The 24133-nt window shown below is 38.1% G+C and overlaps 1 protein-coding gene across 3 annotated transcripts in view; it reads left to right on the forward strand.

The window, feature by feature from the left end:
* The first annotated feature begins 7169 nt into the window (after nt 1-7169).
* The window catches only part of NCOR1 (nuclear receptor corepressor 1), a 56360-nt gene continuing 39396 nt past the window's right edge, over nt 7170-24133 (forward strand). For 2 of the 3 annotated variants that reach the window (XM_010160719.1, XM_010160716.1), the window contains exons 1-12: nt 7170-7353; nt 9713-9855; nt 11021-11216; nt 12903-13085; nt 14986-15099; nt 17583-17639; nt 18103-18155; nt 19128-19194; nt 20156-20328; nt 22340-22430; nt 22929-23107; nt 23579-23633. In XM_010160719.1, the coding sequence (XP_010159021.1) occupies nt 7246-7353; nt 9713-9855; nt 11021-11216; nt 12903-13085; nt 14986-15099; nt 17583-17639; nt 18103-18155; nt 19128-19194; nt 20156-20328; nt 22340-22430; nt 22929-23107; nt 23579-23633 (1419 nt within the window). In that variant the 5' untranslated portion in view covers nt 7170-7245. The remainder of the gene's footprint in view (nt 7354-9712; nt 9856-11020; nt 11217-12902; nt 13086-14985; nt 15100-17582; nt 17640-18102; nt 18156-19127; nt 19195-20155; nt 20329-22339; nt 22431-22928; nt 23108-23578; nt 23634-24133) is intronic. The other variant, XM_010160717.1, reaches the window with a different exon arrangement.

The following is a 24133-nucleotide window of genomic DNA, read 5'->3' on the forward strand; positions in this document are numbered from 1 at the left end:
TGGTTTGGTTCACATGACGTTAATAATTAATGGAGAGAATGTTATTTAGAGTTGCTGGTAAAACACAGCCTTATCGACATTAATTTTTTTACTCTATTTCTAGCAGGGATAGGAACAGCAATTTTTTCAGAGAGAGCACAGCTATGTGAGATTAAAGTTCTCAGGAGTTTATGGTGTATTTTAAATGTCTGTCACAGAGAAGAAATTGCACATGCAGAATTGTCATGGGAAATTCAGCAGTTTGTTCTCAACTTGGAGAAAGTACGTTTATTGTTTCTATTCATTCTAATAGCAAATGCCCATATGCTTTAAGTACAGGCTTCAGAGTATTCTGCAACAAAAAACGGAGAGGAAAAAGATTAAAGAAACTGTTGAATAAGTCCTGAGCTTTGAGGATGATGTCCGTGTTCTGCAAAAACGGGAAGCACAATATTCTGGAACATGTTTAAATAGCTGTTACTTGAATTGTCTTTCATTTCAGTGACCTATTAACATGTTTTGCTTGTAACAGGTACAAAATCTTTCATCTTTTGGGGGGTATGCCCAACAGATTTTCATACTTACCAGCACACCTGTAAGCTTGGATATTGTAGCTGGCATACACTTCAGTTATTGTTTTAAAGCACAAAATTAACTTAAATCTGCTTGGGCATTAACCTTCTGGTAGGTTCTTGAATGAAAACCCATTATCTTTTAGGATTGTCCTGTCTAATGATCCTGTAGCTAATTTTCTCAAGTCCCATCCCACAGTACTTTGCAGAACTTTGTATAATCAAATTTTAAGGGTTAACATGAATCATTTTGAACCCAAACTTCTTTTCTTTGTCACTAAATTTTGTCTTTTTTTTTCTGAATGACTGTCATATCACTGTGCTGATCACTGGGCATTAAGGCAGCAACTGACAGACTGATAACTGCTCTTGAAGTGTCTGGTGCTTTTTTTTGTTCGACTTGTAGGCTGCTAAGTCAGTCCTAGTACCATCAATGCTCTGAGCACTGGAGTTTTAGATGGTAAGTGATACTTACCCTTCCACTGAGTCTATTAGTTTGAGTAAATAACTTTTTATACAGAGGTTGGAGCCATTAAGCTGTTTTTAGATATCCGTCAGAAATATACATGTTAGTGTTTTCTTGTGTGTGGCATTTCCCCAGGGTGCAAATTTGATGTTTTTCCTTGAGTGTTTGAACAGATTTATGATTATCTGACAAACAACATTACTACTAGGAAGATCTGTTGTGTAAATCCAGCGATATACCTGAAGGGTTATACTTAAGACTTTCAACTTGTAATTCTGTGTTCGTGTATGTGAGTTGGAGAATTGTCTTGAAGGTACAGTCACAGGTCTGCAATTCATGAAATCTAGTTATTGTGGTTTAGTAGGTTAGTCCTTAAATACGGCCTGTTTTGGTTTGTTTTTTTCCATGAGGTTGTTCCATTACCCTTTTATAAAGTGAAATCACAGGAAGAATTATTCACAAGTATTGTTATCACGCTTTGGATAAAGCCTTTGTAAGCACTGCTGAAACAGTCCCTTCGCTCTTCATTTTCTCGCCAGAGTAAACTTTGAATAAATATAGCTGAATTAATTTTATGATTCATTGTAGATCCCCTGCGTAAGGCAGAGCCTGCCTTGTTCTGCCATAGGTTAGTTACATCAGAGCTCAATTTACTAAAGCTGCTGATTTAAAACCAAAATCCCTCAACTCGGTTTTAAGCCTTATATGACTGTAATCTAACTCGTTGCACTCTTTATATCATACTTAGTTTGCTCAAAAACAAGATGAGGAAAATTCCCAAAAGGATGTGAAATATAATTAGCAAATGTTGGTTAAGTACTTGAAGATGGCATGAAAATTACTCTAAATGCAAAAGTGTTAGCTTTTTTCGTATGTGTGAAGAAAAATTGAGTCTGCCCATGAGACTGGTCTTTTATCCGTGAAGGTGGATGTAAGAGTAGGAAGCAGGGTATTCCAGCAAGCGGGGCAGTGGTCACACAAAGAGCGAGTAGGTGACTCCGCCATCCTCCTGGCCTCTTGAGTCCTTCCCTTCTGCTGGCATAAACGTTTGTGTGGCCATGCATTGAATGGTTTTGTGGAACTGGCCCGCTAAAAATAGTCACAGTTTTTAACCTGCTGTATTTTCCCAAGTGAAGAACTGCTTTTCTTGGGCAGCGCTAGATTTTGCCTGCTGAAAGTGCTTCAAAACTTATTTCTGATTCAGTCATTGACTATTTCCTGGGTAGTCTTTGATAGATTTCTCAACCTTTCTGTGACTCACTTTCCCATGTGTATACTGAACAGAGTATATACTTCTGCTTCTTTCTGAAGCATTTTGAGATCTGGAGATCAAGAGCGTTTGTTCAAATTAGTATTGCCTCATAGAAACCAAATCTGAAATATTGCTATGACTGTTGCCATTATAATATCCAGTTCTAAATGATTTGTATCATACTCAAAATTCTCTGCGTATGACAAATTTAAGTGCAAACTGTGGCTTTTAAGGGGAAGTCTGAATCAGATCGGCTCAGTAGCTTGAGCTGGCCAAAGAGAAAATTATTGTCATAACTTTAGAAATAAACATGGTTAAATCACTTCCTTGCCCGAGAAGCTCAAATTAACACAGGGCCAAGTATCTCTTCACAGTTCCTGAAACTGTTACTCTTGTCACTGCTTTTTCTCAACTAGGTGTCTCCAGGCTTAACAGTTTCTGTTTTGACTCTGCTCCTATTTCTCCTGTAAATTATTATTTTTCTTTAGTATTATCCATTTGACATTGTGTGGTTTCCACATCCCTTGTGTTTTACAACAGGATCTGGGAATGTCAGGGAAGTGGGATGCTGTAGCAGAACGGGCTGAGCTCTGAAGTACTAAACAAGAAATACTTCTTTCTGCCCCTTCTGACTGTCAGTATTTAGCGAGACACACAATTTGCCAGCCTGGTTGGCAGCTGTTTCCATGTATTCACGACCTGACTTTATCTTTTTGGGACGTTTAAGGCAGAATTACAAAGTCTGTAACCGTTCTCATAAATGTTTATTGAGAAACCTCTGAAATTTGCAGAATAACATGAAAATGCACAGAAATACTTGTCTGAAAAGTAGAATCTTGCTGTCATTGAACAGGGTTGGAAGTGGATTTTTCTGTTGTACTTTGTCAAGGGTGCTGAAAATGAAGATGAGCAACCTCTGTTCTGGCAGAGAAGGGGGAACCAGTGGAAGGATTGGCAAGGCAGAGAGAATTAACAGCAAGGAGCTTTAAAGGAAGATTCTGATTGGATTTGAGTGGAGCTAGACAATGTTTGTCAGGACTAACGGATGGATACAGCAGTGAGGAAAGCCTGGACGAGATTGTTTACAGTCTGCACGCGCAGTTGCAATGTTACATGGAAAGACTGACGTATTTAAACATAATCTGAACGTATGGAATTTGGAGAGGTTAGAGCAGGAAGCTGGCATTGCCCTCACTGACCAAGAAATAGATTGAAGAATAATCTGTTTGCTGGCTACATGTGAGCAGATGCTGAAGAGAGGGGCAGATGCTTTTAGATGAAAGGTCATAAGGTTGCCTGCAGAGAAATAAGAGTTGAAGTCAAGTACTTACATCTACAATTGCGGATGGTAGTAAGAGAGGGAGAGATGAGCAGAATATTGGTGGTGATTGGTTAGTCAAATACTGGCAAAAACTTCTTTCCCTCTCCTCCCCCTCAGCATGGCAGAGGGTGTAAACAAGCTGGTACTGTAGATGACAGAGAGATAAGATGAGGTCTGCAGGGCATGTAGAGAGGTCAAATTAGGGGAGCGTGCAGGCACTTAAAAATGTCTGTAACAAACAAAGGAAGCTTAACAGAGGAAGGAAATGTTGTACTTCAGTGTCATTTTATGTGGTGTTACACTACAGTGTTGGTTTTGTTTTCAAAGAAATGAGATCCTTTGCAGAATCCCTTTAGTTCCTTCCCCACCTTGTCATTGTCAGTATGTAACCGTGTATTTTCCTCTGCTGCTACTGTCTCTATCTGTTATGTCAATACCCTTGGGGGGAGGAGAAGAACGCACCCCCACCACTGATAACTTCATGTTTTCTTTTTTTCTTCACTTCCCACCTCTCTTAATTGACCACGATTATAACATGTGATGCTGTTTCTGTTGCCTTCCTCTGTTGGCAGCTTTCCTTTTATTTCACTTTTTTTTTTTTAATATTACTATTAGGGTGCTGCATGCATGCTCATACTTGCAATTCTCAGTAGGAAGGCCATGAGTCTGAATGGTTTCATATGTATTATGTTAAACTTGTAGGTTATGAGATATGGGGTTTGAGTCAGCATTGTTGGATGGATGAAGGATGTTCATGTTTGTGTGCTGTGCTCCACTCCTTCCCTTCATCTTTCCACATCTAGCACAGAATCTGGAGAGATGGTCAGGACCTCTCCTGGCTGTTGGTTGTGAAAGATTCTTGTATCTGAAGATTTCAAGACTAGCAGTCCTAGCACAAATGTAACAATCTGTACACTGAAGTTCTTGTGAATGGAGAAACAGCCTTTATAGCATGATACAAAGTGAGTGTGGATTGAACTTTCAGCACCTGGGTTAATTAACAACTTGCGTGTTTGACAGAATATTGAGAAAAGAAGGAGAAGATGTAACCTGACAGAAACTAGAAAGGACCTTGAATCATGCAGTAGTAGGGCTGTATTCCTGTGGGATATTCAAGTGGTTGCTCCCCGGTCACTTCTGCATCCCCAGATACTTCAGATCTGCCTGATTGTGCTCAGCATGTCAGGGAAGAGAATAAGAACAGGATGAGTATTTATGGATACTTTCCCAGAATCTGGTGTGCATTTCTGGCTCCCTGTGCCGCAGAATGGGTATCACAGAACTAGAGAACATTTGGAAGTGGTTGACAAGCAACAGCCAAGTAGCCTAGGATAAAAAAGTTTAAACAGGAAGGCTCTGACTCTAGGAATCCCTGAGCCGCAAGGAGTGTCTTGGGAGCCACTTGGAGGTTGGAGACTTTGTGGGGCAGGTACTGGTATGTGCTCCCTAAATGCCTGCTGCTGGCCATTGTCAGTCACAGCATATTGGGCTAAAGGAGCTTTGATCAGAGCCAGTATTACTGTCTTTATTCCTCACTGAAGTTTTTAAGGTGTAGCACATGCGTAGAGTTCTGTTAGTCATCTTCCGCATATTCACGGAGACTGCATATGAAGATGCAAAGCTGGCGAGGTGCCACAAGTTAAGGCATCAGCAGTGCATCAAACCAAGATTTGTACTGTCGTAACCTTAAATTGTTTGAGCGTCCTTATACCATGGAACCAGTTGTTCATTTAGTTGTAAGTGTTCACCAGCCTGCGATGGGAGTAGTTATCACATTAGTAAACATTTGATTGAGCTGACAGCTATATTCCATAGCTTTACATGGCCTCGCTTGGAAGTAGAGAGGGGAAAGGCAGAGAATTTTTTTCTGTAGCTTGGACTTGGGAATACGTTTGAGTGTTCAGGTACAATAGCTTGCAACTAACTAGCTGGGTGTATATTAGCTGTAACTGCTTGCTTTCTGACACAGTTTCTTGATTAAATGGAAAGCGTATGACTCAGACCTATTAGACCATCACATAGTTGGTAAAGATGTACTCTAATGAATGCAGTCTGAATGATGAAGTATAATAAATGTTAATGGTGAAGAATTCTTTGTTAGAACTTGTCACGTGGATGTGAGTTATAGGTACTATAATAGATATAGAAGTACCGTAAAGCACACAACTAGTGATCTGTAGTGTAGCTTTTCTTTTAATTTTTCGTATCTGAGAATCAGGTTTAATAAGTAAATTTAAATTTATCTCATTATTCTGATAGTAAACGTGTAAAGCTTGCTTTGTTTGGTGAAGAACTGGAAGGTGGGGGTGTTGGGGAACTCAACCAGAACTGGAATGATACAATATGTCAGATAAACTTTAAGATCTGTTTGTATAGCTTGTTGGGCCTGACCCTTTCCTGAGCTGATTGTGTCTATTGACTGTTAGTGGAAAATGCAGTTCAGAAGTATAACTTTACATGTGATGTTTGTGAAAGGCTGCAGATTAATGCACTTTGACATGAAGCCATCTAGGCAGGGATCAACAGTTGCTTTGTTTGAAGGTCTGATATGTCTGCTAGGCTCTGGACCAGAGGCTGAGAATTTGCTACCGGTCTGATAGAATTCTGTGTTTAATACATAGGCTCCAAGGATTACATCTATCGGAAAGAGCTATCTTGTGTTTAAAAAAGATGTATGTCATGCTCTTTTGGTTAGAGCCATAACTTACTTGCTCAAAGCACTGATGGGCCCAGTGTTTAATCAATCTCTTCTGATCTTCAGCAGCTGAAACTATATATAGCTTCACAGATGCTTGGACTGGATGTTAGTGAACTTGGCTGGATTTTGTCCATATTTAAAGTCTTCCCCAGATCAGTATGCATTGCAGTGTTCACTCTTAATCTGTAGCTGGAGAATACAACAGAGGCAAAGTAGTCGTCAAATGTCAACTAAGCAGGATTGTTTTAAGGCTTCATAGTCTGTTCAGCTTCTGGCATCCCATATGAGACAAACTATGATGCCAATTGGAATAGTGGTTTCTTTCCTTTGTGACTGACTTCTTTACTAATTACTTCTATAAAACTGCTGTTAGATGGTAATAGTATTTTAGGGCCTGACTAATACACTGTGGTTTAATGAACTGTAGGTGGCATTGAGTAAAGCATCCCTAAGACTACCTGAATCTAAGAGTAAGAAACAGTTCATAGAATCCAAAAACTCTGTAGAAGAAACAGAGGTGAACTTCACGCTGTGCTAAAGAAATTTACTGTAAATAAAGTCCATCAATAGACTATAATAACCTCTTTAACATCTATTTAAAGTGACCTAGTCTTCTTTTAAAATCCTCCTCATCCAACTGGTAACTGCTAAAATGATGTATTCTGACAATATAATCCTCAAATCTTTGTGTAGACAATGCTGACATGTCTCATTTTGAGCCCATTTAAGACCTGTTAACATGTTTCAGACTAGAGTAACCTATTAAATAAATACATCAGGAAAAAGCTTTTACTGGTAATGGTTGTTTTGCTTAGGTGACTATGGCTGTAATGTATTGTGAGTACATCTGGTACTTCAGTGCTTATCAGTGATCTTTTTTCCTTTAGGCGGTTTCCTAGAAACATGATTGCTTGCTGGTCTTGATCTCACAGCTTTGTGAAGACTTCTTCTCTGATAATGTCAAGTTCAGGCTACCCTCCTAACCAAGGAGCATTCAGCACAGAACAGAGTCGTTACCCTACTCACTCTGTCCAGTACACCTTCCCTAGCACCCGACACCAGCAGGTAAGGAGATATGGTACAAATTTAGCAAGAGGATAACTCGGGTGTTTGCTGTGCCAAATGGGGTTGTTTTGTTTTGTTTTAAACCAATGTAATACAAGTCGTTCGCATTTGAAAGAAGTGGAGTTGCAGGCCAATATGCCCAGTTAAAACTGACTAGGAAAGTCTGTATAACAGTGTTGTTTGTGCCTTTGGAGTTTGGCTCTCGATCAAGACTAATGAGTCTGCTTAGTCAAGTATATTGTGCCTTCGAATGAGGGTCTGACTGTGGGGTAACTTCTGGGAAGTCCAATCTATAGCCACATACTGCTCCTTGGTTCCTTCTGAAGTGTTACCTTGAGAGGATACCATTGCCTGTTGAATTATGCCTTCCTGCAGTGCTGTAGCTGAAATTATTAAAATCCCTGACTACCACTGAATGAAATTTTGGCTTTTTAAAGTTTTTGCATGTTTGATTGTTTTGTTTTTCTCCCCCCATCCAATCTTTCTTTTTCCATACACTAGTATTAAGGAATGCTGTATAAAACTCTGAAGGTATCCTAAATAAAACCCTACAACTTGGCAGCTTGTCAATATTTCCTGTTATTTAAGACTTGTAAGTCTGCCTAAACTGGCAAAACACTTCAGAAATTGACCTGTGCAAAGACTGTACGTTGGGAATCCTCAGTAGGTTGACTCTTTTTGATTCTTACTTCCTCTACTTTTTTTAAAAGTTGAAAAAACAAATACAAAGAAATGCTCAAAGTGGCGAAGGAAGTGTTTTGCCAGCTGAGAAGAGCTGCTGCCAGTGTTGCTTAGGTAAATAGTTGTGGAGTGGATTGGTTTGGTTTGTTTTCCCCTCCCCTCTTTTTTCTTTTTTTTTTTCCTTTTCTGAAAACACTGCGTTTTGCTTCTTGAAGATTATATATGTATCTGCTTTTAGCCTTTTTTTTTTTTTTTTACAGAAAACTGGGTTTATAATTCTGTGACTTTATGACAGGGAATTTATATAAACTTCCTGGTTTTATCATTGGTTTCTCATTGTTTGAATAAATTCACTAGGGATGGTGTTCATGAACTTCTGTTGTAGTTTTGCTTTATTTTATTAATGTTTAGTCATCGGATTAAATTTGGCCAACTAAGTGTGTCTGAGTCCGTATGCATTGATAGCAATAATTTTCCAAGAATATGCAAATAATCTGTCTACAGTTAGAATACATTTAATATGAATGCAGTGTTCTGGGTCTTATTGTTTGAGAGACTGGGCTCCTGGGCATTTGTGGGAACTGAATTTTTATGGAGAATTAACTCCTACTATGCCCAGGAGCATAAGAAGTGAACCCATATCATCTTTCCTTCTCCTATGTAAGGAGTATAGGGCTAGATTATCTATAAGCTAAATGCAGTTCTTGACAAAATTTGTGTACAAGGTGGTGAACATGAATCTGAAATGTAAAAACTTGTGTAACACTGAATTTTTTTCTGAAGCAGCTGTACTAGTGCTCCCTGCTAGCTGTGTTCTGCTAGCCAGGATTGAGGTAGTGAATTTCTAAGAATCTCCTGCTTGGTCATTTCTGCTGAGCAGTTATTCTGCCATCTTGTGCTCTGTATGGATTGGTAGGCTGTGGAGGACTTGCTGTTGGCTTTAGACCAGCTCAGGCTTCTCTCATTTTAATGAAATTCTCCTCCTGCTGCAGATACTTCAGATGTTTTGTTCTACTTCCATGTTTGCAAAAGGAAATTCAAGAATTGGAGCTTTCTGACTTGCTCCGTATTTATTTTTACATAATGTAATAGGTAATGACCTGTTGTGTGTCTTGTGTAGCTTCTCTTTGGTTGCCAGCTGCATATAACTTTTAAAAGCAAGTGGTCAAAGAGCCATATATACAAACAAATTGTCTTGTGCCTCAGTTTGAATATAAATTATATCAGTCAGAAGATGCATCTTGTCTCGCTCTTAGTCCTCATTAGCAGTGTCTGTTTTAAAATGTCTTGAGTTGGTAACTCAAAAAGGAATTGCCTCAGGGTTGCTGAAATACCTTCTCAGTTTACTGCTTTGTAGTTGGATGTGCAAAATGGATTTTAAAGGATTTTTTTTTTTTCAAAGGATATTCTGCTGTTGCAGAGTTATTTGTGTTTTGTTAAAAGCTGTTAATAAGCTAGGTGGAATTCTTAGCATAAGTATTTAGTCTCTTTAAAATTCAGTTAAAACTTAGAAGTACTATTTACAGACTTTATTTTTTGAACTGGAATAAGACTTTGGTGATCTGGTCTTGGTCTGCATTTAATTACTTCAGAAAGGATCATTCCATGACACCAAACGCTTTTGATCCTGTCTTCTGCACCTTTGTTCTTGTTAACATCAGAAGTGTGTTTCCTTTAGGAATTTGCAGTACCCGATTATCGATCGTCTCACCTGGAAGTCAGTCAGGCAACCCAGCTCTTGCAGCAGCAGCAGCAGCAACAGCAGCAGCAACTGCGGCGCAGGCCTTCCTTGCTTTCTGAATTTCACCCAGGCTCTGACAGGTGAGGATGCTGGTTTTGAAGTATGTGAACAGGAATCTCCTGAGTCTGTGCTTTCTGTAAAGAGAGTTTTTAAACTTTTGAATAGAAAGGTTTTCACATTTTTTGCCTAAGTAGTTGACTTTGTTAATTGTATCCCTGTTGTAACAGCATCAGTCTCCTGCATTTGAGTGTTAGTAAGTATAACACTTAGTAAGTGTATCTGCTAGGAGCAACTTTTATGGTGGATTACTGCTGGCAGTTTATTTTGGCTCTAACTGAGGTATCTGGGTCTGAACAAATACCAGTGATGAATGTTATGTAAATACTGCTCAAGCTTAAAATCTCATTAGAATATTCCCAGAAATAACTTGATGATAGTGAAATCTGGGGCTTGCATCTTGCCTTCATTTTGTGTCACCAAAATGTTGCCGAGAATCATAGTAACTATTAGTGTTCTTAAAACTTCAGTTTACAGCAGAAGTAAATCCCACCCCCACATTACAAATTTGTAAAAGCTTATTCAATAGTTCTGGCAAAATACAGGAAACTACTGTCATCTCTTCAGTGGCACTTCACAGGAAGATGTTGAGGCAGATGAGGTTCTTCTGTGGACATCCTGCGCAAGGCACTGTAAAGAAGCTAGTGATACTGTTCTTTTGCATTTTTCTGATAAGGAGGACTTTTAAAAATGATTCATGGATTGAATCAATGACTGTCTCTGTCATATAGTAGCATTTTAGTAGAGCTTAAGTTCCAAATAGATTCACGTCTCATTGTATATTTAAAAGCTATTTGACAGCAAAAATGAAATAATGGAACTGCTGTGGCCATCTGTGTTCAGTGGAATGTAGTACTGTATTTGTCTCATGGATTTCTTTTGTTTATAATTTGAATCAGAGCTTTGATTTGCACAATATCAGTGTAGCGGTGGTAAGTTTCTTTAAGGGTTTGTAGTGATAGGCACACATTTAAACAGTGTCTTTTAAGGTTCAAGTAAACTTTCTTTTTTTCAGTGGACTTTAACTGTTTTTGAAGGTCATACTTAAAATCATTTGTCTGCCTTACTGTTTAGAAGAAGTTTCACTAAATTGTATCTCCTGGACATTTGAAAAGGGTTGAGGAACACCAAATAATTTTGTTACATGGAAAATGTATATTTTAATAGTTTGTCTCTTCTGTATATTAGGCCTCAGGAAAGGAGAACTGGATATGAACAGCAATTTCATCCAGGTCCATCTCAGGCAGATCATGATTCACTGGAATCGAAGCGACCACGTCTTGAACAAGTCTCTGATGCCCATTTTCAGCGGGTCAGTGCAGCTACTGTCTTGCCTTTAGTACATCCTCTGCAGGAAGGGTTGAGATCTGCGGATGTTAAGAAGGTAAAGACTTTTTCAGTTACGATGCTGAAGGTGTAACTTCCAGTGTTGCGCTGAGTTAATGAATGGCTTTTTTCTGTTAGGTAATTTTTCTTATTTATTTAGGTTCATTTTTTAATCCCAGAAATCTAATTTTACACATTCTAGCAAACTGCGGTCATGAGTCAGTGTAAAAAGAACAAGAAGATAAATCTGCCTCAAGCACAGTGAAGAGACTGGAGTTCTGAGTTGCCACTACATTCCTGAGTCATTAAAACCTCAGTTGCAAAATGATTATAGTGTAGTGCATGAAATATTGCTGCTTTTCAATTGAAAGCTGCTGGCAAGTGCATGCAAGTCCATTTCTTTCTGCAATGAATATTTGTACTGAATGGTTCATGTACTCCCCTCCGCCCTCTCTCCCTTTCAAGCATTTGAAATGAGTCTCCTTATTTACATACCACTAATTATACTTGTCACCGTCTCATTTTGGGTAAATGTAGGGTTCGGTGTGTGGATATTTTCTATTGTAGATAGTGAATATTGAATAGAGCAATTTGTATAGAGCAGACAAAGGTCTCTGGAATGAATATTTAATACCTTCTCACATGCACGCACACAAGCACACAGACTCACACACCAAGAAGTGGTGTGTAATGGGTGTGACTGCTGCAGGTGAGCACTCGGTTTTCTAAACTTGGATCATTTACAGAAAAAATTTCACCCTACAGATTCAAAAGCTAATAGGCTCCACATTTTTTAGAAGTTGATCACTTGTCTTGCCGTCTCTATACCATTCTTCTTATCATGTGAATAAACTGTCTGTGAAGTAAATTATCATAGCATGTGATTTCTTAGTAACTTGCTCTGATGCATTGCAAAGATAAGATCAAAGGGGGATGGAGAGACTGAACTAAGGCATGCAATGTTAGCATGCTTGCCTGTAACTGAGTTTTTATCTAGGCTCTACATACAGAAATCTACTGTCCCAGTTTAGAAATACAGCCTAGTGGCATTCAGACACGTCATCTTTCAGTCGGATTGGCTTGAATGAGGGATGTAGTACTGAGCTGGCATTTGCCAGCTAGGTAGTCATGGAGCACAGTGGTCTGAGGACATAAAGACAAGGGACAGCAGTGCTGATGTTGAAATATGTTGTATGGAAACGGACAAAAACCATCAAACGAAATGAATAGTGACCTGTCCTCTCTCAAGTCATCGCTTCTCTTAGTCGTGTTAAGTCCAAAAGAACTTAACATTTATAACCCCAACTAACTCCAGAGGTACTTTACCAGGCTGGTTGTGATTATCATCAGGAATATCCTCATCCCTGTATGTGCTGTATTGAGGATAGGCTCTCAATTAACCCTTCCTTTAAACATAGAAGATGCTGTTTATGAAGATACAATTTTTAAAAGGAAATGTTTTGATCTTATTTTGGTTTCAAGATAAATATTGAAGTGTGCTGTTATTTTTAAAGGTGGACTTTGAAATTACAGTGTCATAAATGGGCTGTCAGTTAATTGCAAAATATTTAGAGCATTAATAAACTGAAATATTAAACTTTAACTTAGGTAGCTCCTCAGAGATACAAATAACTGGACATTTTTTATTCATGCATGCTAGCTTGGTTACTGAATACTCATTTGCATGTTATCAGTGTGACTGATTTCTCTCAATCTTTCCCCTTACCTCCTGTCCCCATGAAAGGAACCGGCCTTTGGAGGCAAGCATGAGGGACCATCTTCTCCAATTTCTGGTCAGCCTTGTGGGGAGGACCAAAATGCTTCACCTTCAAAGCTGTCAAAGGAAGAATTGATACAGAGCATGGACCGTGTAGATCGCGAGATTGCGAAAGTTGAACAGCAAATCCTCAAACTGAAGAAGAAGCAAGTAAGCATAACAGACACTACTGTTGTTATCTACCACTGAAAAAGGTGTGGAGAAACTTGAGATGCTGCTAGTGGTGGCAAATTTTTTGGTTACATGAACCAAATGAACAAGATAAAAAGAGAAGGTTATGCATACGATCTTGCTCGAATGTTTAAATAGATTGGACATCATGTCATTTTAAACACTTTTGAAAACAGGAGAAGGCCATATAGGAACACCAACAGTAGATGGCTTTGTATTTTGAACTTCTGTTAGACGACTAGTGAAACAAGTGCACTCTGACTGTAGTTTCAGCTTTAAAACTGACTGCTGGGTGAGGAGAGGCTATCGTCTTTCTTTTGCAGTCTGTGCAAGGGGAGATTCCTTTGCATGCATCTCCAAAACCAGAGCCTGTAAAAAAGTCCCTGGATCATCTGCTTTCACAAGGGCAAGAGATACTAACATCTGGAGCCAAGGTCAGCTGTGGGGGGAAAGTATAGCAGGAGGGATGTGAGTAAACAGAGACAGCAGAGAAATAGAGGAGGAAATGCCACTTTTTTTAGTACTGTCCTGGCTATTCTCTGCATCCAAGAACTGCACTTCAGCCGTTGGAAGCAAAGGAAATGCTTGCTGGTGGTCGTTGTTGCCTTCCCAATAGCTGTTGTGGCCAACTAAACCCACCCTTCAATCTAGGCATCTGTTATTCGTTGGCAAGAAAAAAGCCCTTGTCTCCTTTTCCTTTTATGACTTCCCTAGATCTAGATAGAAGTAATGCCAGCTTTAATTTTTTTAGTGGGAACTCTGTAGGGAATGAGAGTTATGCTGTAGGGTTGGTTAACTTGTAGGTCCAGGGTAACAAATGGACAGGTCTCTGGAGCAGTATGTATTTATGGTCTGGAAGCATTTAGTCATGTCTGAATTTTAATGACCTATAAAGTGTCCTTCAGCAGAAGAACAACATAGGATGTCGCTAAGTACCTGGCTGTGTGTTAATGATGCTTATCATCTTGTTTGTTCACTTTTCCACAAAATCAGCAAGTACTGTGCGTGTCATCTATGAAGGTTCATTTGTGCATGTCTGTACTATGATTTGACTTAAATTATGAAGTTGCTGTTGCCTGCAACAATTGAGCCTGTTTATTACAGCATTCTGCAAAAATTTTAGATTTTGAATTCTTACGCAGCAATATAGCACTTCCCAGGCAGTGCTCTAAGACAGGATGGATCCCTAGTGTCAGAGTCTTTGTTGCATGTTTGCGGCGGGCATGGGTGAAGGATATTTACAGTTGGAAAATGGAGATGTTACTGAATCAGATTAATTTGATGTGAAAGCAAATGACAGCAGTGTAGTAACTAGGAAAATATTACAGGCTTTTTTACTGGTTTGGCATTGTAACAATCTTGGAACTTGAGTGTATGTGAAGTAGTGTATTTCTGCTGTGAAGTATGTTTAGAATTATGTTCTCTGTGGATTGTTAGAAGGACTTTTATACCTTTTTAAAAAAATAAGGCAGTAGTAATAATGACCCTTGCATATCTACAATGTAAAAAGACATCTCCATGGATTTTACTTCCTCTGTGAGAAGGCAGGTTTGGTATAACTGTTCTCCAAAGTTAACATTTTTGTTTAAAGTTAAATAGTGATAAATTACGATGTGACAGTAGCTTTAACTGTCAGGCTGAAACTAGTCTGAGTCAATGCAGGTGAGTCTTGTAAACAGTTAGTTTGGTTTACCAATAGTACAAATAATAACCTTGTCCCCATTGGCATTAAAACCATTTCATTCATTCCTTGTCAGTTAGGAGGGGAAATAGCAGCCCGTGCTAACTCTTGATCAGATGCATATTTTATCTCTGCTGACTAATTACTCGTAGGGGTAACATGGTGCGGATGGCTGATTTTCTTTCTTTCGTCTCTTAGCAACAACTTGAAGAAGAAGCTGCTAAGCCTCCAGAGCCAGAGAGGCCTGTCTCCCCTCCTCCAGTGGAACAGAAACACCGCAGTATTGTCCAAATTATTTACGATGAAAATCGGGTAAGTGTGCTTTTCTGTTGACTGAGTGTCGCTGTAAGTCTGACCCATGGTGCTAAAATTCATTATGTCTTAATTCACTTCCGTGGGGCTATTTTTGTATCTCCTGTTTTACTGATTTGCCTGTCCCTCTTTTAACATTCATTTATTTCTTTAAATGAAAGACACTTGCGTGACAGTTCTATTCTTGATTACAAGATCCTCCTTCTATCTTAGAAGCAGTCTAGGGAAACACATCTATGGGTCTCATCCCTAGACCTCTGTTTTGAGCTGTATCCCTGTACATCTGTCTATACACACGCACATATGTCGATAGATAGAAATGTTTGTGTGTGTATAGATAGATAGATATAAAAAAATGCTTCAGAAATTTACCTTGAATTCTCTTTTTCTCGCATAAATACTGACAAGCGTGGCTGAAGACCCAACATTTTAAACAATGTTGGAAAAGCTGTGTATGTTTTAAGTTTCTACACCCTCCTTTTAAACTGATTTATGGCACTTAAGATTTGGATAAATGAGCACGTATGAAGAAGTAGTATATAGGTGAATTGTGAGTTTGTGTTGCATAAGCGGTGGTAAGAGTACAGGAGCTCAGTAACATCACCTACAGTAGCAAAGTACTTCCTGTCCTTTTCCTCCTGGTAGTTGAGATTAGGGAGTTGGATATCTGCTGGTTTCGAAAACATTACAATCTTTTGTGAGAGTGGTTTGTTTAATTTCCCAGTTTTATTTTCTAGTTTAAAGAAACAGCTAACTTCTGTTACAATAGACTATTTCTGGAAATTTAAGATGGTAGAAAACTGCATCACAATCCTAGATTTTACACAGTAGAAGTGTGTCCCAGTTGTTCCATGCAGCCTGTTCTCCCCCTCCCCTAGTCTAATTGTCTGTGGACATTAGGACAAAATTGTGTTATAAAAACTGATGTAAACAGTGTACAACAATGTTTGCTGCTGGTTATAAACCAGTTATACTGTTTTAAATCTCTTTCACACTGTAATGTAGTTAAAAGGTATTAATATCATACGATCACTTTACAAAACTTCTCAAACTCAGTTCCATGTTGGGTAGTAGGCAAAACTACGTGAATTTGAAGGCATCTCAGTGAGCTGCTCTGCAACGCTTTCTCTGCTAACTGTGGGTACAGCTGGGCTTTACAACAGAATTTTGAAGTTGCTATAGCATTCCCCATGTTGTTTATGTGCAAGTAGATGGGAAAACACGTTTTTATGTTGCCTGAGATGGAATAACATGAGTTGGTGTATAGTTCTCTATTAGCTGTTTCTGTCCGTGTAGCTTTTCATATAGTGTTCTGTATACAAGGGGAATTACCCAGCTTGATGCATTTGTGAATCTATTTAGCACTTGGTTTGAGTTCTCATATCAGGAATTACATGGACTGTAGAATATCAGTATTGATGGGGCTTGATACAAATAGCATGTGTCAGTACTCATCTTATTTAAAGGGTTATTAAAGATGTATTAAGCCACTGTGTGCATAGCACTTGTTCGGTATCTTCTGCAGTTGTACAAGAGGACTGTCCCCTTGGCAGCTTTCATCTTCAAACCATGCAGTTTATGATAATTACTTCTAATATTCAACTACTAATGGCTAAAATTTGGTTAAAGTAATAGGGTTAGAGCTCACTTCTAAATGTTTTGATACCAGAAAAAACATTCTTCCGGGGTAGTGCTACAATATTTCCTTGAGATATAATTATTTTGTACAGCTGTGAGCACCAAAGGATTTCTCAAGATAAAAATTATGTGGGAAGAGGTTAGAACTTAGCAGCACACTTTCTGATAATAACTGCTTTATGGATTAGTTTCTCCTATGTTTTTCTTAGCAGGTGTCTTAGGGTTAACACATACAACTATCAGAGGGGAAAGAAGCAAATTTGAACTAGTATGTTGGGTCATCTCAGATAGCCTTGTCTGCTGACAAAGATCCTACAGGCCTGAATGAATTTGTGAAAGCCAGCTGTCTTATCCAGTGCTGCCTCCTTTAGGGGCAGAATTATTTTGAGGTCTTCACTTGGTTGTGAGGGAAGGAGGACCTTCGACATAATTCTGTGTGTGTATCTACATGTCAGTTCACACTCCCAGGCTTTGCGGTTGGAGAATTTTAGTCTCTTAATTCCATTTTTCAAACCTAGCTATACTTGGTTTTACTGAACACCTTTCCTCCTCTTAATAATTGCTTGCTGTATTATTTATTAAAAGCATGCTCTTTTTGAACTGCAGAGGTCAGTTTCTGCTTCCATGGTCTCCCAGCTTACAGACATGGAGTTCAGAGTAGTAACCACCCAATTCAGGTACAGGTTTCTTGATTTGCTGAGGCAACACTGCAGAAGTAGGTTAAGAAGGATGTAGCATGGTCAGACAGGGATTTAGCAGCTAGCATAAGTGAAAGAGTTCAGATACACTTCTGACACTAACTTCAGGTGATTTACTTGGACTATAGAAAGAAATCTTTCTTGCAGAAAAAAGCAGAAGAAGCTCACAAGATTTTTGAAGGTCTTGGTCCGAAAGTCGAACTGGTAAGTTGTGGTTTTGTTTGGTTTTTGTTTGGTTGGTGTTTTTCTTGTGTTCTGTTTTCTGTGTTGCCAGTATTGCTTGCACGTCTGTAATTCTGTTGTGGTAAACAGGTGTAGTTCTGTGTTTATACGTAAAAGAAGTAGTGTGTGTTTAAATGCACTGGTGAATGGGGCCTTGAGTGAACTGATAGGCTGCATAAGTGTAACTTTAAAAATGGATTAGAATCTATTTGAGACAACAGTTTGAAATATGAGAAAACCCCAAATGCTGTTGTATACTGAAGTAGTGATAATGATCTAATCTTAAGTAATGAAATCTCTGTGTTGTGTTGAATGTCTTCTAGTCCCTTCAGATTTCTGCATCTCAGATTGAATGCACTAAAATATTGTTAAATGTGTTGCATAGACTTTTAGAATTACATGCACTGAAAAGTACTAAGTGTACCTTTCTAATCCAAAATTGTAGCCACTTTATAACCAACCATCAGACACAAAGGTCTACCATGAGAACATCAAAACGTAAGTGCTTTAATATCTTGTCATTGTGCCATTTACGGGATCTGGACTGAAACATCTGCTCAGATTTTTCATTGCTGTGATTTCTGAACAGGCTGTGTGTACTTTAACCATAATTAAAAGCTTGAGTCCATGTAACTCCCATTTTCATGTTGTAGAACAGTGCTCCAAGACATGTTACATGTACTGAATGCAGAGGGAGACAGTAACTGTTGGTCTTAACTTTGAAACTCAAATACTGATGGTTTTGAGACAAATGTTACTGCTGTGGCATGATTTTTCCTAGTTTAAGTTTATTGACGATCATTACTCTTCTTCATAAGATTTGTTTATTCATAACCAATTTCTGTTCTACCAGTTTTTACAAAAGAAGGACTAAATCATCAGTTTGATGTAAAGGAATGTGTAGTGAGTTACGTGCATATTGCTAAGTGCTGTGACTTTTACTACCATTTTGTAATATTTTGTAAGTACAGAAAAAATCCTACAGATGGCTGTTGTTTAAAAATTGTCTTTAAAAGTACTTCTTGCTCCACTCCTTTAAATGTAGATGTGTAGCATTTCCAAAGTACTTTTTGTTTTCTGTTTTTATTGAGTGTATATTGTAAAGCTCTTAACTCTAGAACTGAATTACAAAAATTATATTTCCCTCCAAAAAAAACGTACCATCCTAAGCCAAATTTACTCCTTTTAGCATATTATCTGTCTTGTGGCAAAGAAAAACACCTGGCTTGAAGTTGGAAGCTCTTGTTTCTTAATTGCTTGTCCCAGCTGCTTCAAGAATCTTCTCTCTGATCTAATACTAACACTATTAGTTAGATGATTGTTTCATCAGAATTTTTCCTTCTGTTTTTCTATCCCTGAAAATATTTTTCATGATAATGATCTGGCATCTAGAATCCACATGGGCTTTGAGTAGTTCTGAAGTGCTTGATTCTTACACAATTCACATTTTTTTCCAATTTTGTTTTCCAGAAACCAGGTGATGAGGAAAAAGCTAATACTCTTCTTTAAAAGAAGAAATCATGCAAGAAAACAACGGGTAATACTACCATGTTTTTGTAAAAAGAGCACATGGTTGGTTTTCTGTCTGGGTCCTTAACTTGCATTCCCAAATGTGTCTTGAAAATCACATTGATTTAGGAAAATAAGATCTCAAGCCAAAATTCTGGTGATTTATTGGTAAATAAACTGCAGGTTTATAACTGTGGTTTGTTGATTATTTGCCTGAAACCTCTCTAAAGTACAATACAGAAAAAGCTTTTTTTTTCCCCTTTCCTTTTCTTGTATAGGAGCTATAGTACTTGAAAGAAAATGGTGCAGATCTCCAGTTTTAGAAGTCTGACAGCATTCGAATTCAAACTTTGGATGTTGGGTACCAGTATTAATTGCCTTAATGCTTTCCTGTGCATACTGTTGTGGCAAGTGACATACCAAGTTAAAAGGCTTTTTTGGGTGGTGCCTGAAAAATCATTTTTATTATTAACTAGAGCAGAAGGTTATGCAGTAATTGGAAGAATACACTCTGAAAATGTAATTTAAGTATTTTTCTTCTTGTGGTCCTAGCTTTTTTTATATAGCAATATACATATTTTTATATAGCAATATACATATTGCTGAGATTGAGGACTTACTACAATTATTCCAGCCCCATTCTGTTAATTAAAAATTTAGAAATAAATAAAAATTTAGAAATTAAACAGACTTCAATAATTAAAAGCCTGGTACCAGGAGATGTTAGAATTCTGGAAGGCAGGAATAAGTTACCGAATACCATTGTGATACATAAAGAAAAGATACAGGGTGTAATATTCAAAATCTACATGTTTATATGCACTTCCTCACCTTCTTTCTGCTGAAAACTGGGTATGTCGTCTTCAAAACGGAAAGCCAGTAGGGCAGGGAATATCTATCCATTTGTTCCTGGAGCCTATCCATGTTACGTGTACTGATCACTTAGTGTATTGGTGCTTAGTTCAGGATTTACTTTTGGAATTTAACAGGAACAGAAAATCTGTCAGCGTTATGATCAGCTGATGGAGGCATGGGAGAAAAAAGTTGACAGGATAGAAAATAATCCACGCAGGAAAGCCAAGGAGAGCAAAACAAGGGAGTACTATGAAAAACAATTTCCAGAAATCCGGAAGCAAAGAGAACAGCAAGAACGATTCCAAAGGTACTGCCATGGATTTGAAATATTCCTATAAAATATCTCCTAGCACTTATGTTTACAAATTATTTGTAAGTAAATTCGCTCAGCGTAACGGTTAAGTGTTACGTTTATCATCACTTCAGTCTTTAAGAATATTAGTGTATCATAACGGTATAAAATCAAATGTTCTTTCATTTGTTCACTGTTTTTCATGGCTTTGAGCTCCAATTTCACTCTACATTCTAAGGGTCTTCATGACTGTCCTTCTTACATAACCACTGTCTTACGTCTCGCCCTTTCCTGTCCCTCCCTCTCAGCTTTGGCAGCGGTGCTAGCCTCATCCGTTTGGTGTCCTCTTGGGCTGCCTTAGTGACATCCAAATTGTTCCTTTCCTATCGCTCTTACAGCTATTCCATCAAACCCCGTATTTTCCAAAAGAAGTACAGAAAAAGGACTAATTAGCAGAAGCTAGTTAGGTTGAGGTGCCTGGGGATGCTGTAGGAGTTAAGCTGCTCAGTTGCACAAAGACGTTTGTGGAGTTGGTCTTACAATAATTGGAGCGTCAGCTTCATGTGAGCCTGTTCATTTTGGGCCTACACCCTAATTTATACTCAGTGTTTTTCTGACACTGTGTCTGTGTTACTCCTTTGTTTCATGATCCTTATACTCATTAGCCTACACACTCAAAAATAATTGGAATTCTTTAACAATTTGAGTGATCTTTTGTTGTACTTGCCATGTAACTTTATTCCAGACACTTTTGCTTTTTGAAGTATGCAAGGTATGACAATTAAGTCCCTATCATTTTATTTTAATCATTCTGACATTTGTTAAATGGAAGCTGTACAAAGAGTCTTAAAAGGGATGGAGTGCAATTCATTTGAGAGTTCTCTTTATCTACGGTACCATAGGTAGGGCTTTAAATTAGAATTAGGTCATGTTTGGTTCAGTTGTGTTCAAATCTGTTGATCGAACTTCTGAAACCATTTTAAGGCCCTGTTGAGTATTCAAGCTGCATAAAGATTTCATCTCACTATCTCTTCTAACCATCTGTCTAAATGCCCTTACTTGATAAAAGATAGGAAAAGCAGGTAGTTTGCAATAGATCATGAAGTCTGCAAGGTCTGGCTTTGTGGAATCAAGAAAAGAGGAAAAGAAAGTGAATTTCTAGACTGGAAACAGAACTCTTTCTAAGCAGCTTTTACTTTAAGCACGTTTTGTAACTGCAGCTACTTGGGAAGGGGCTGTCTTTGTTCAGTATATTTATGTTCTGTAATGTAATGGCTTCTTTATCTATAGCTGTGCTTGTAAAACTGCTGCCGTGTGAATACTAAGGTTTTTGTCAGATTTTGTGCAAATTGATGAGTTCAGTAAAATCTTTAGGCAAATTAAGATGTTTTGTCTCTCTAATTATCAGTGATCTTTATCTCTCAGGTGCTTTTTGACCCACATGCTCTAATATATTATTAAGATGTTCCTAAGTGTAAAGATCATTAGCTGAGAAATCCTTCCAAATTACAGCTCTCCCCATCAATTCAAAAGCTAAAAATGTCCCTTTGTTGTAACGCATCTCAGTGCTGTACTAGTAACTTGACCAACTGCTGAAAGGCAGTTTTAATAGGCTTTTTTTTCTTTTAAAAAATAAAACAAGCTGTCTTTCAGAGTCTATCAGTTATACTAATTGGATGATTTCTCTGCCACTGGTGAACGTGTCTCATACATGAACGGGTTCTGCTGAGTATCTGGAACACCTACCTGCGGTGGAATTGGTGGTAACAGGCCGGTTCTGATGCAGACTCAAGCATGCCCTTCTTGCTGAGCCTTGCAAATTCACCTGTAAAACTGGGCAGTTGTTTGAAACTGCAGTGCACAAACGTGCTCTGACACTTCTGAAGAACAGCCCTAACTAACTAATCTGGGGGACTGGTAACAGTATTTTAAAGAATTTTGAAGTTTGTCATTGTTGTGTGCAAAATCTGAAAATACAGCTATCTTCCGATTTATCCTTACTACTTCTGCTTTCCCTTAATTCTAGAGTTGGTCAAAGAGGGGCTGGACTTTCAGCAACTATTGCTAGAAGCGAGCACGAGATTTCTGAAATCATTGATGGACTCTCTGAGCAGGAGGTGAGGCTGTTGTCTGTACTTTGGTATAGAAGCGCAGCAGAGGATATCATTTTACTGGCACGGAGAGGGTTCAGTTTTTTGATAAGAGAAACCTTTTCAGGCTGGTTTGAGAGAGTCTGTGTGAAGTATGGCTTGAAACAGGTCTTACAAACCATTTTCTTCTAAGGGTTATGCTTTCTAATTGTATCTGTCCTAGATTTTTCTCATGTGTCTGTGTTCATTGCCAGCTTACTACTACCTGGTTTTTTACAAACATGTGAAAACTCTTCCTTCCTAAAACCCTGCACCATTTTAGTTTTTCATCATTTGCAACACTTTCCTTTAGCTGACTGTGTAAATGTTCATTGGGATAGTGGCAACTTCTGGAAGAGTTAAGTGGACAACAGTTTCAGGCTAACTGTGAATGTGTACATTTTAGAGTTGTGCAATTCAAGAACTGTAAACATTAGTAGCAACTTTTTTGTATTCTTTACTTTTTCTTTTATTCTTTGCCTGTAGAATAATGAAAAACAAATGCGTCAGCTCTCTGTCATTCCTCCCATGATGTTTGATGCAGAACAAAGACGAGTGAAGTTTATTAATATGAATGGTCTGATGGAGGATCCCATGAAAGTTTATAAAGACAGACAGTTCATGAATGTCTGGACCGACCATGAGAAAGAGATTTTTAAGGAAAAGTAATGGGCTTTCTTATCTTTTATTTTCATTACATCGCAAGTGACAGTTAAATACCTAACCCACAATAAACATCAGTTAATTGGGAATGTTGAAGCTTTTGTGCAGTAATATTTGATAATGTTCTTAGTTGGACGAATGAAACATTGCAGAAGTCTCAGACTTCTCCATTTAAGTTTTAAGTGAGTAGGCTCAGATGCATTTAGTCCTTAGATAAGAAATTCTCTTTAAAATACTTTAGTTCTGTGATTAAAACTAAAAGGAGAAGAATAGTATATTATCTCACTATATCAACTAATAACTCATTTTAAGTGCTTAGTTCTAAATTTGCACAATTTGAAAATGGCTTTTTAGACTAATTTTGGTTGTGTAAATCAAAGGATTGCTGATGGAACAGATTGTTTGGAAGACTGCTTTGCTTATTTGATCGAGAATTATATTGTTAAACTTAAATAATTTCTGATTTATAAAAGGTTTGTCCAACATCCCAAGAACTTTGGTCTAATTGCTTCCTACCTGGAACGAAAGGTAAGACCTTTTTTAATGTAAGTAGAGCCTAGGGTGGGATCCCTAACTTTCCAAATGTAAGTCATTTATCCCAGCATCATTTTCTCTTCCTGGACAAAAGCGTAAGTCCAAAAAAAGTTACTGCTTTGGCAGGATTTTATACTTGATCAATGCAAGTGTATACACAGTTGGTGCATGCAAATGTCTAACACAAGCCAGTGAAATGACACTGTTGCCAACAATAAAAGAAAATGGCACTTGGTTCAATTTTGATCTTATTTTCTTTCTGAAGCAGGTAAGCGTCTTGCACTCTCACTGTTTAGATGAGGACATAATTAGCTTTGCTGAGCCACTGTGCTAACTCTTAAGAAGTCTTGCCACCACCTTTCAAGTCAGTGGGATCCTTCTGCCAGCTGAATTAGCCTTTACAGCTAATTTTAGTCCTTAGAACCGATTTTGCAGATGTGATGTCAGAAGTAATGGAGAACTAGGATTTGTTAAGGCTTACAACAGAACTTAGA

Source organism: Eurypyga helias, unplaced genomic scaffold (genome assembly GCF_000690775.1).
Source record: "Eurypyga helias isolate BGI_N326 unplaced genomic scaffold, ASM69077v1 scaffold18291, whole genome shotgun sequence".
Lineage (NCBI taxonomy): Eukaryota > Metazoa > Chordata > Aves > Eurypygiformes > Eurypygidae > Eurypyga > Eurypyga helias.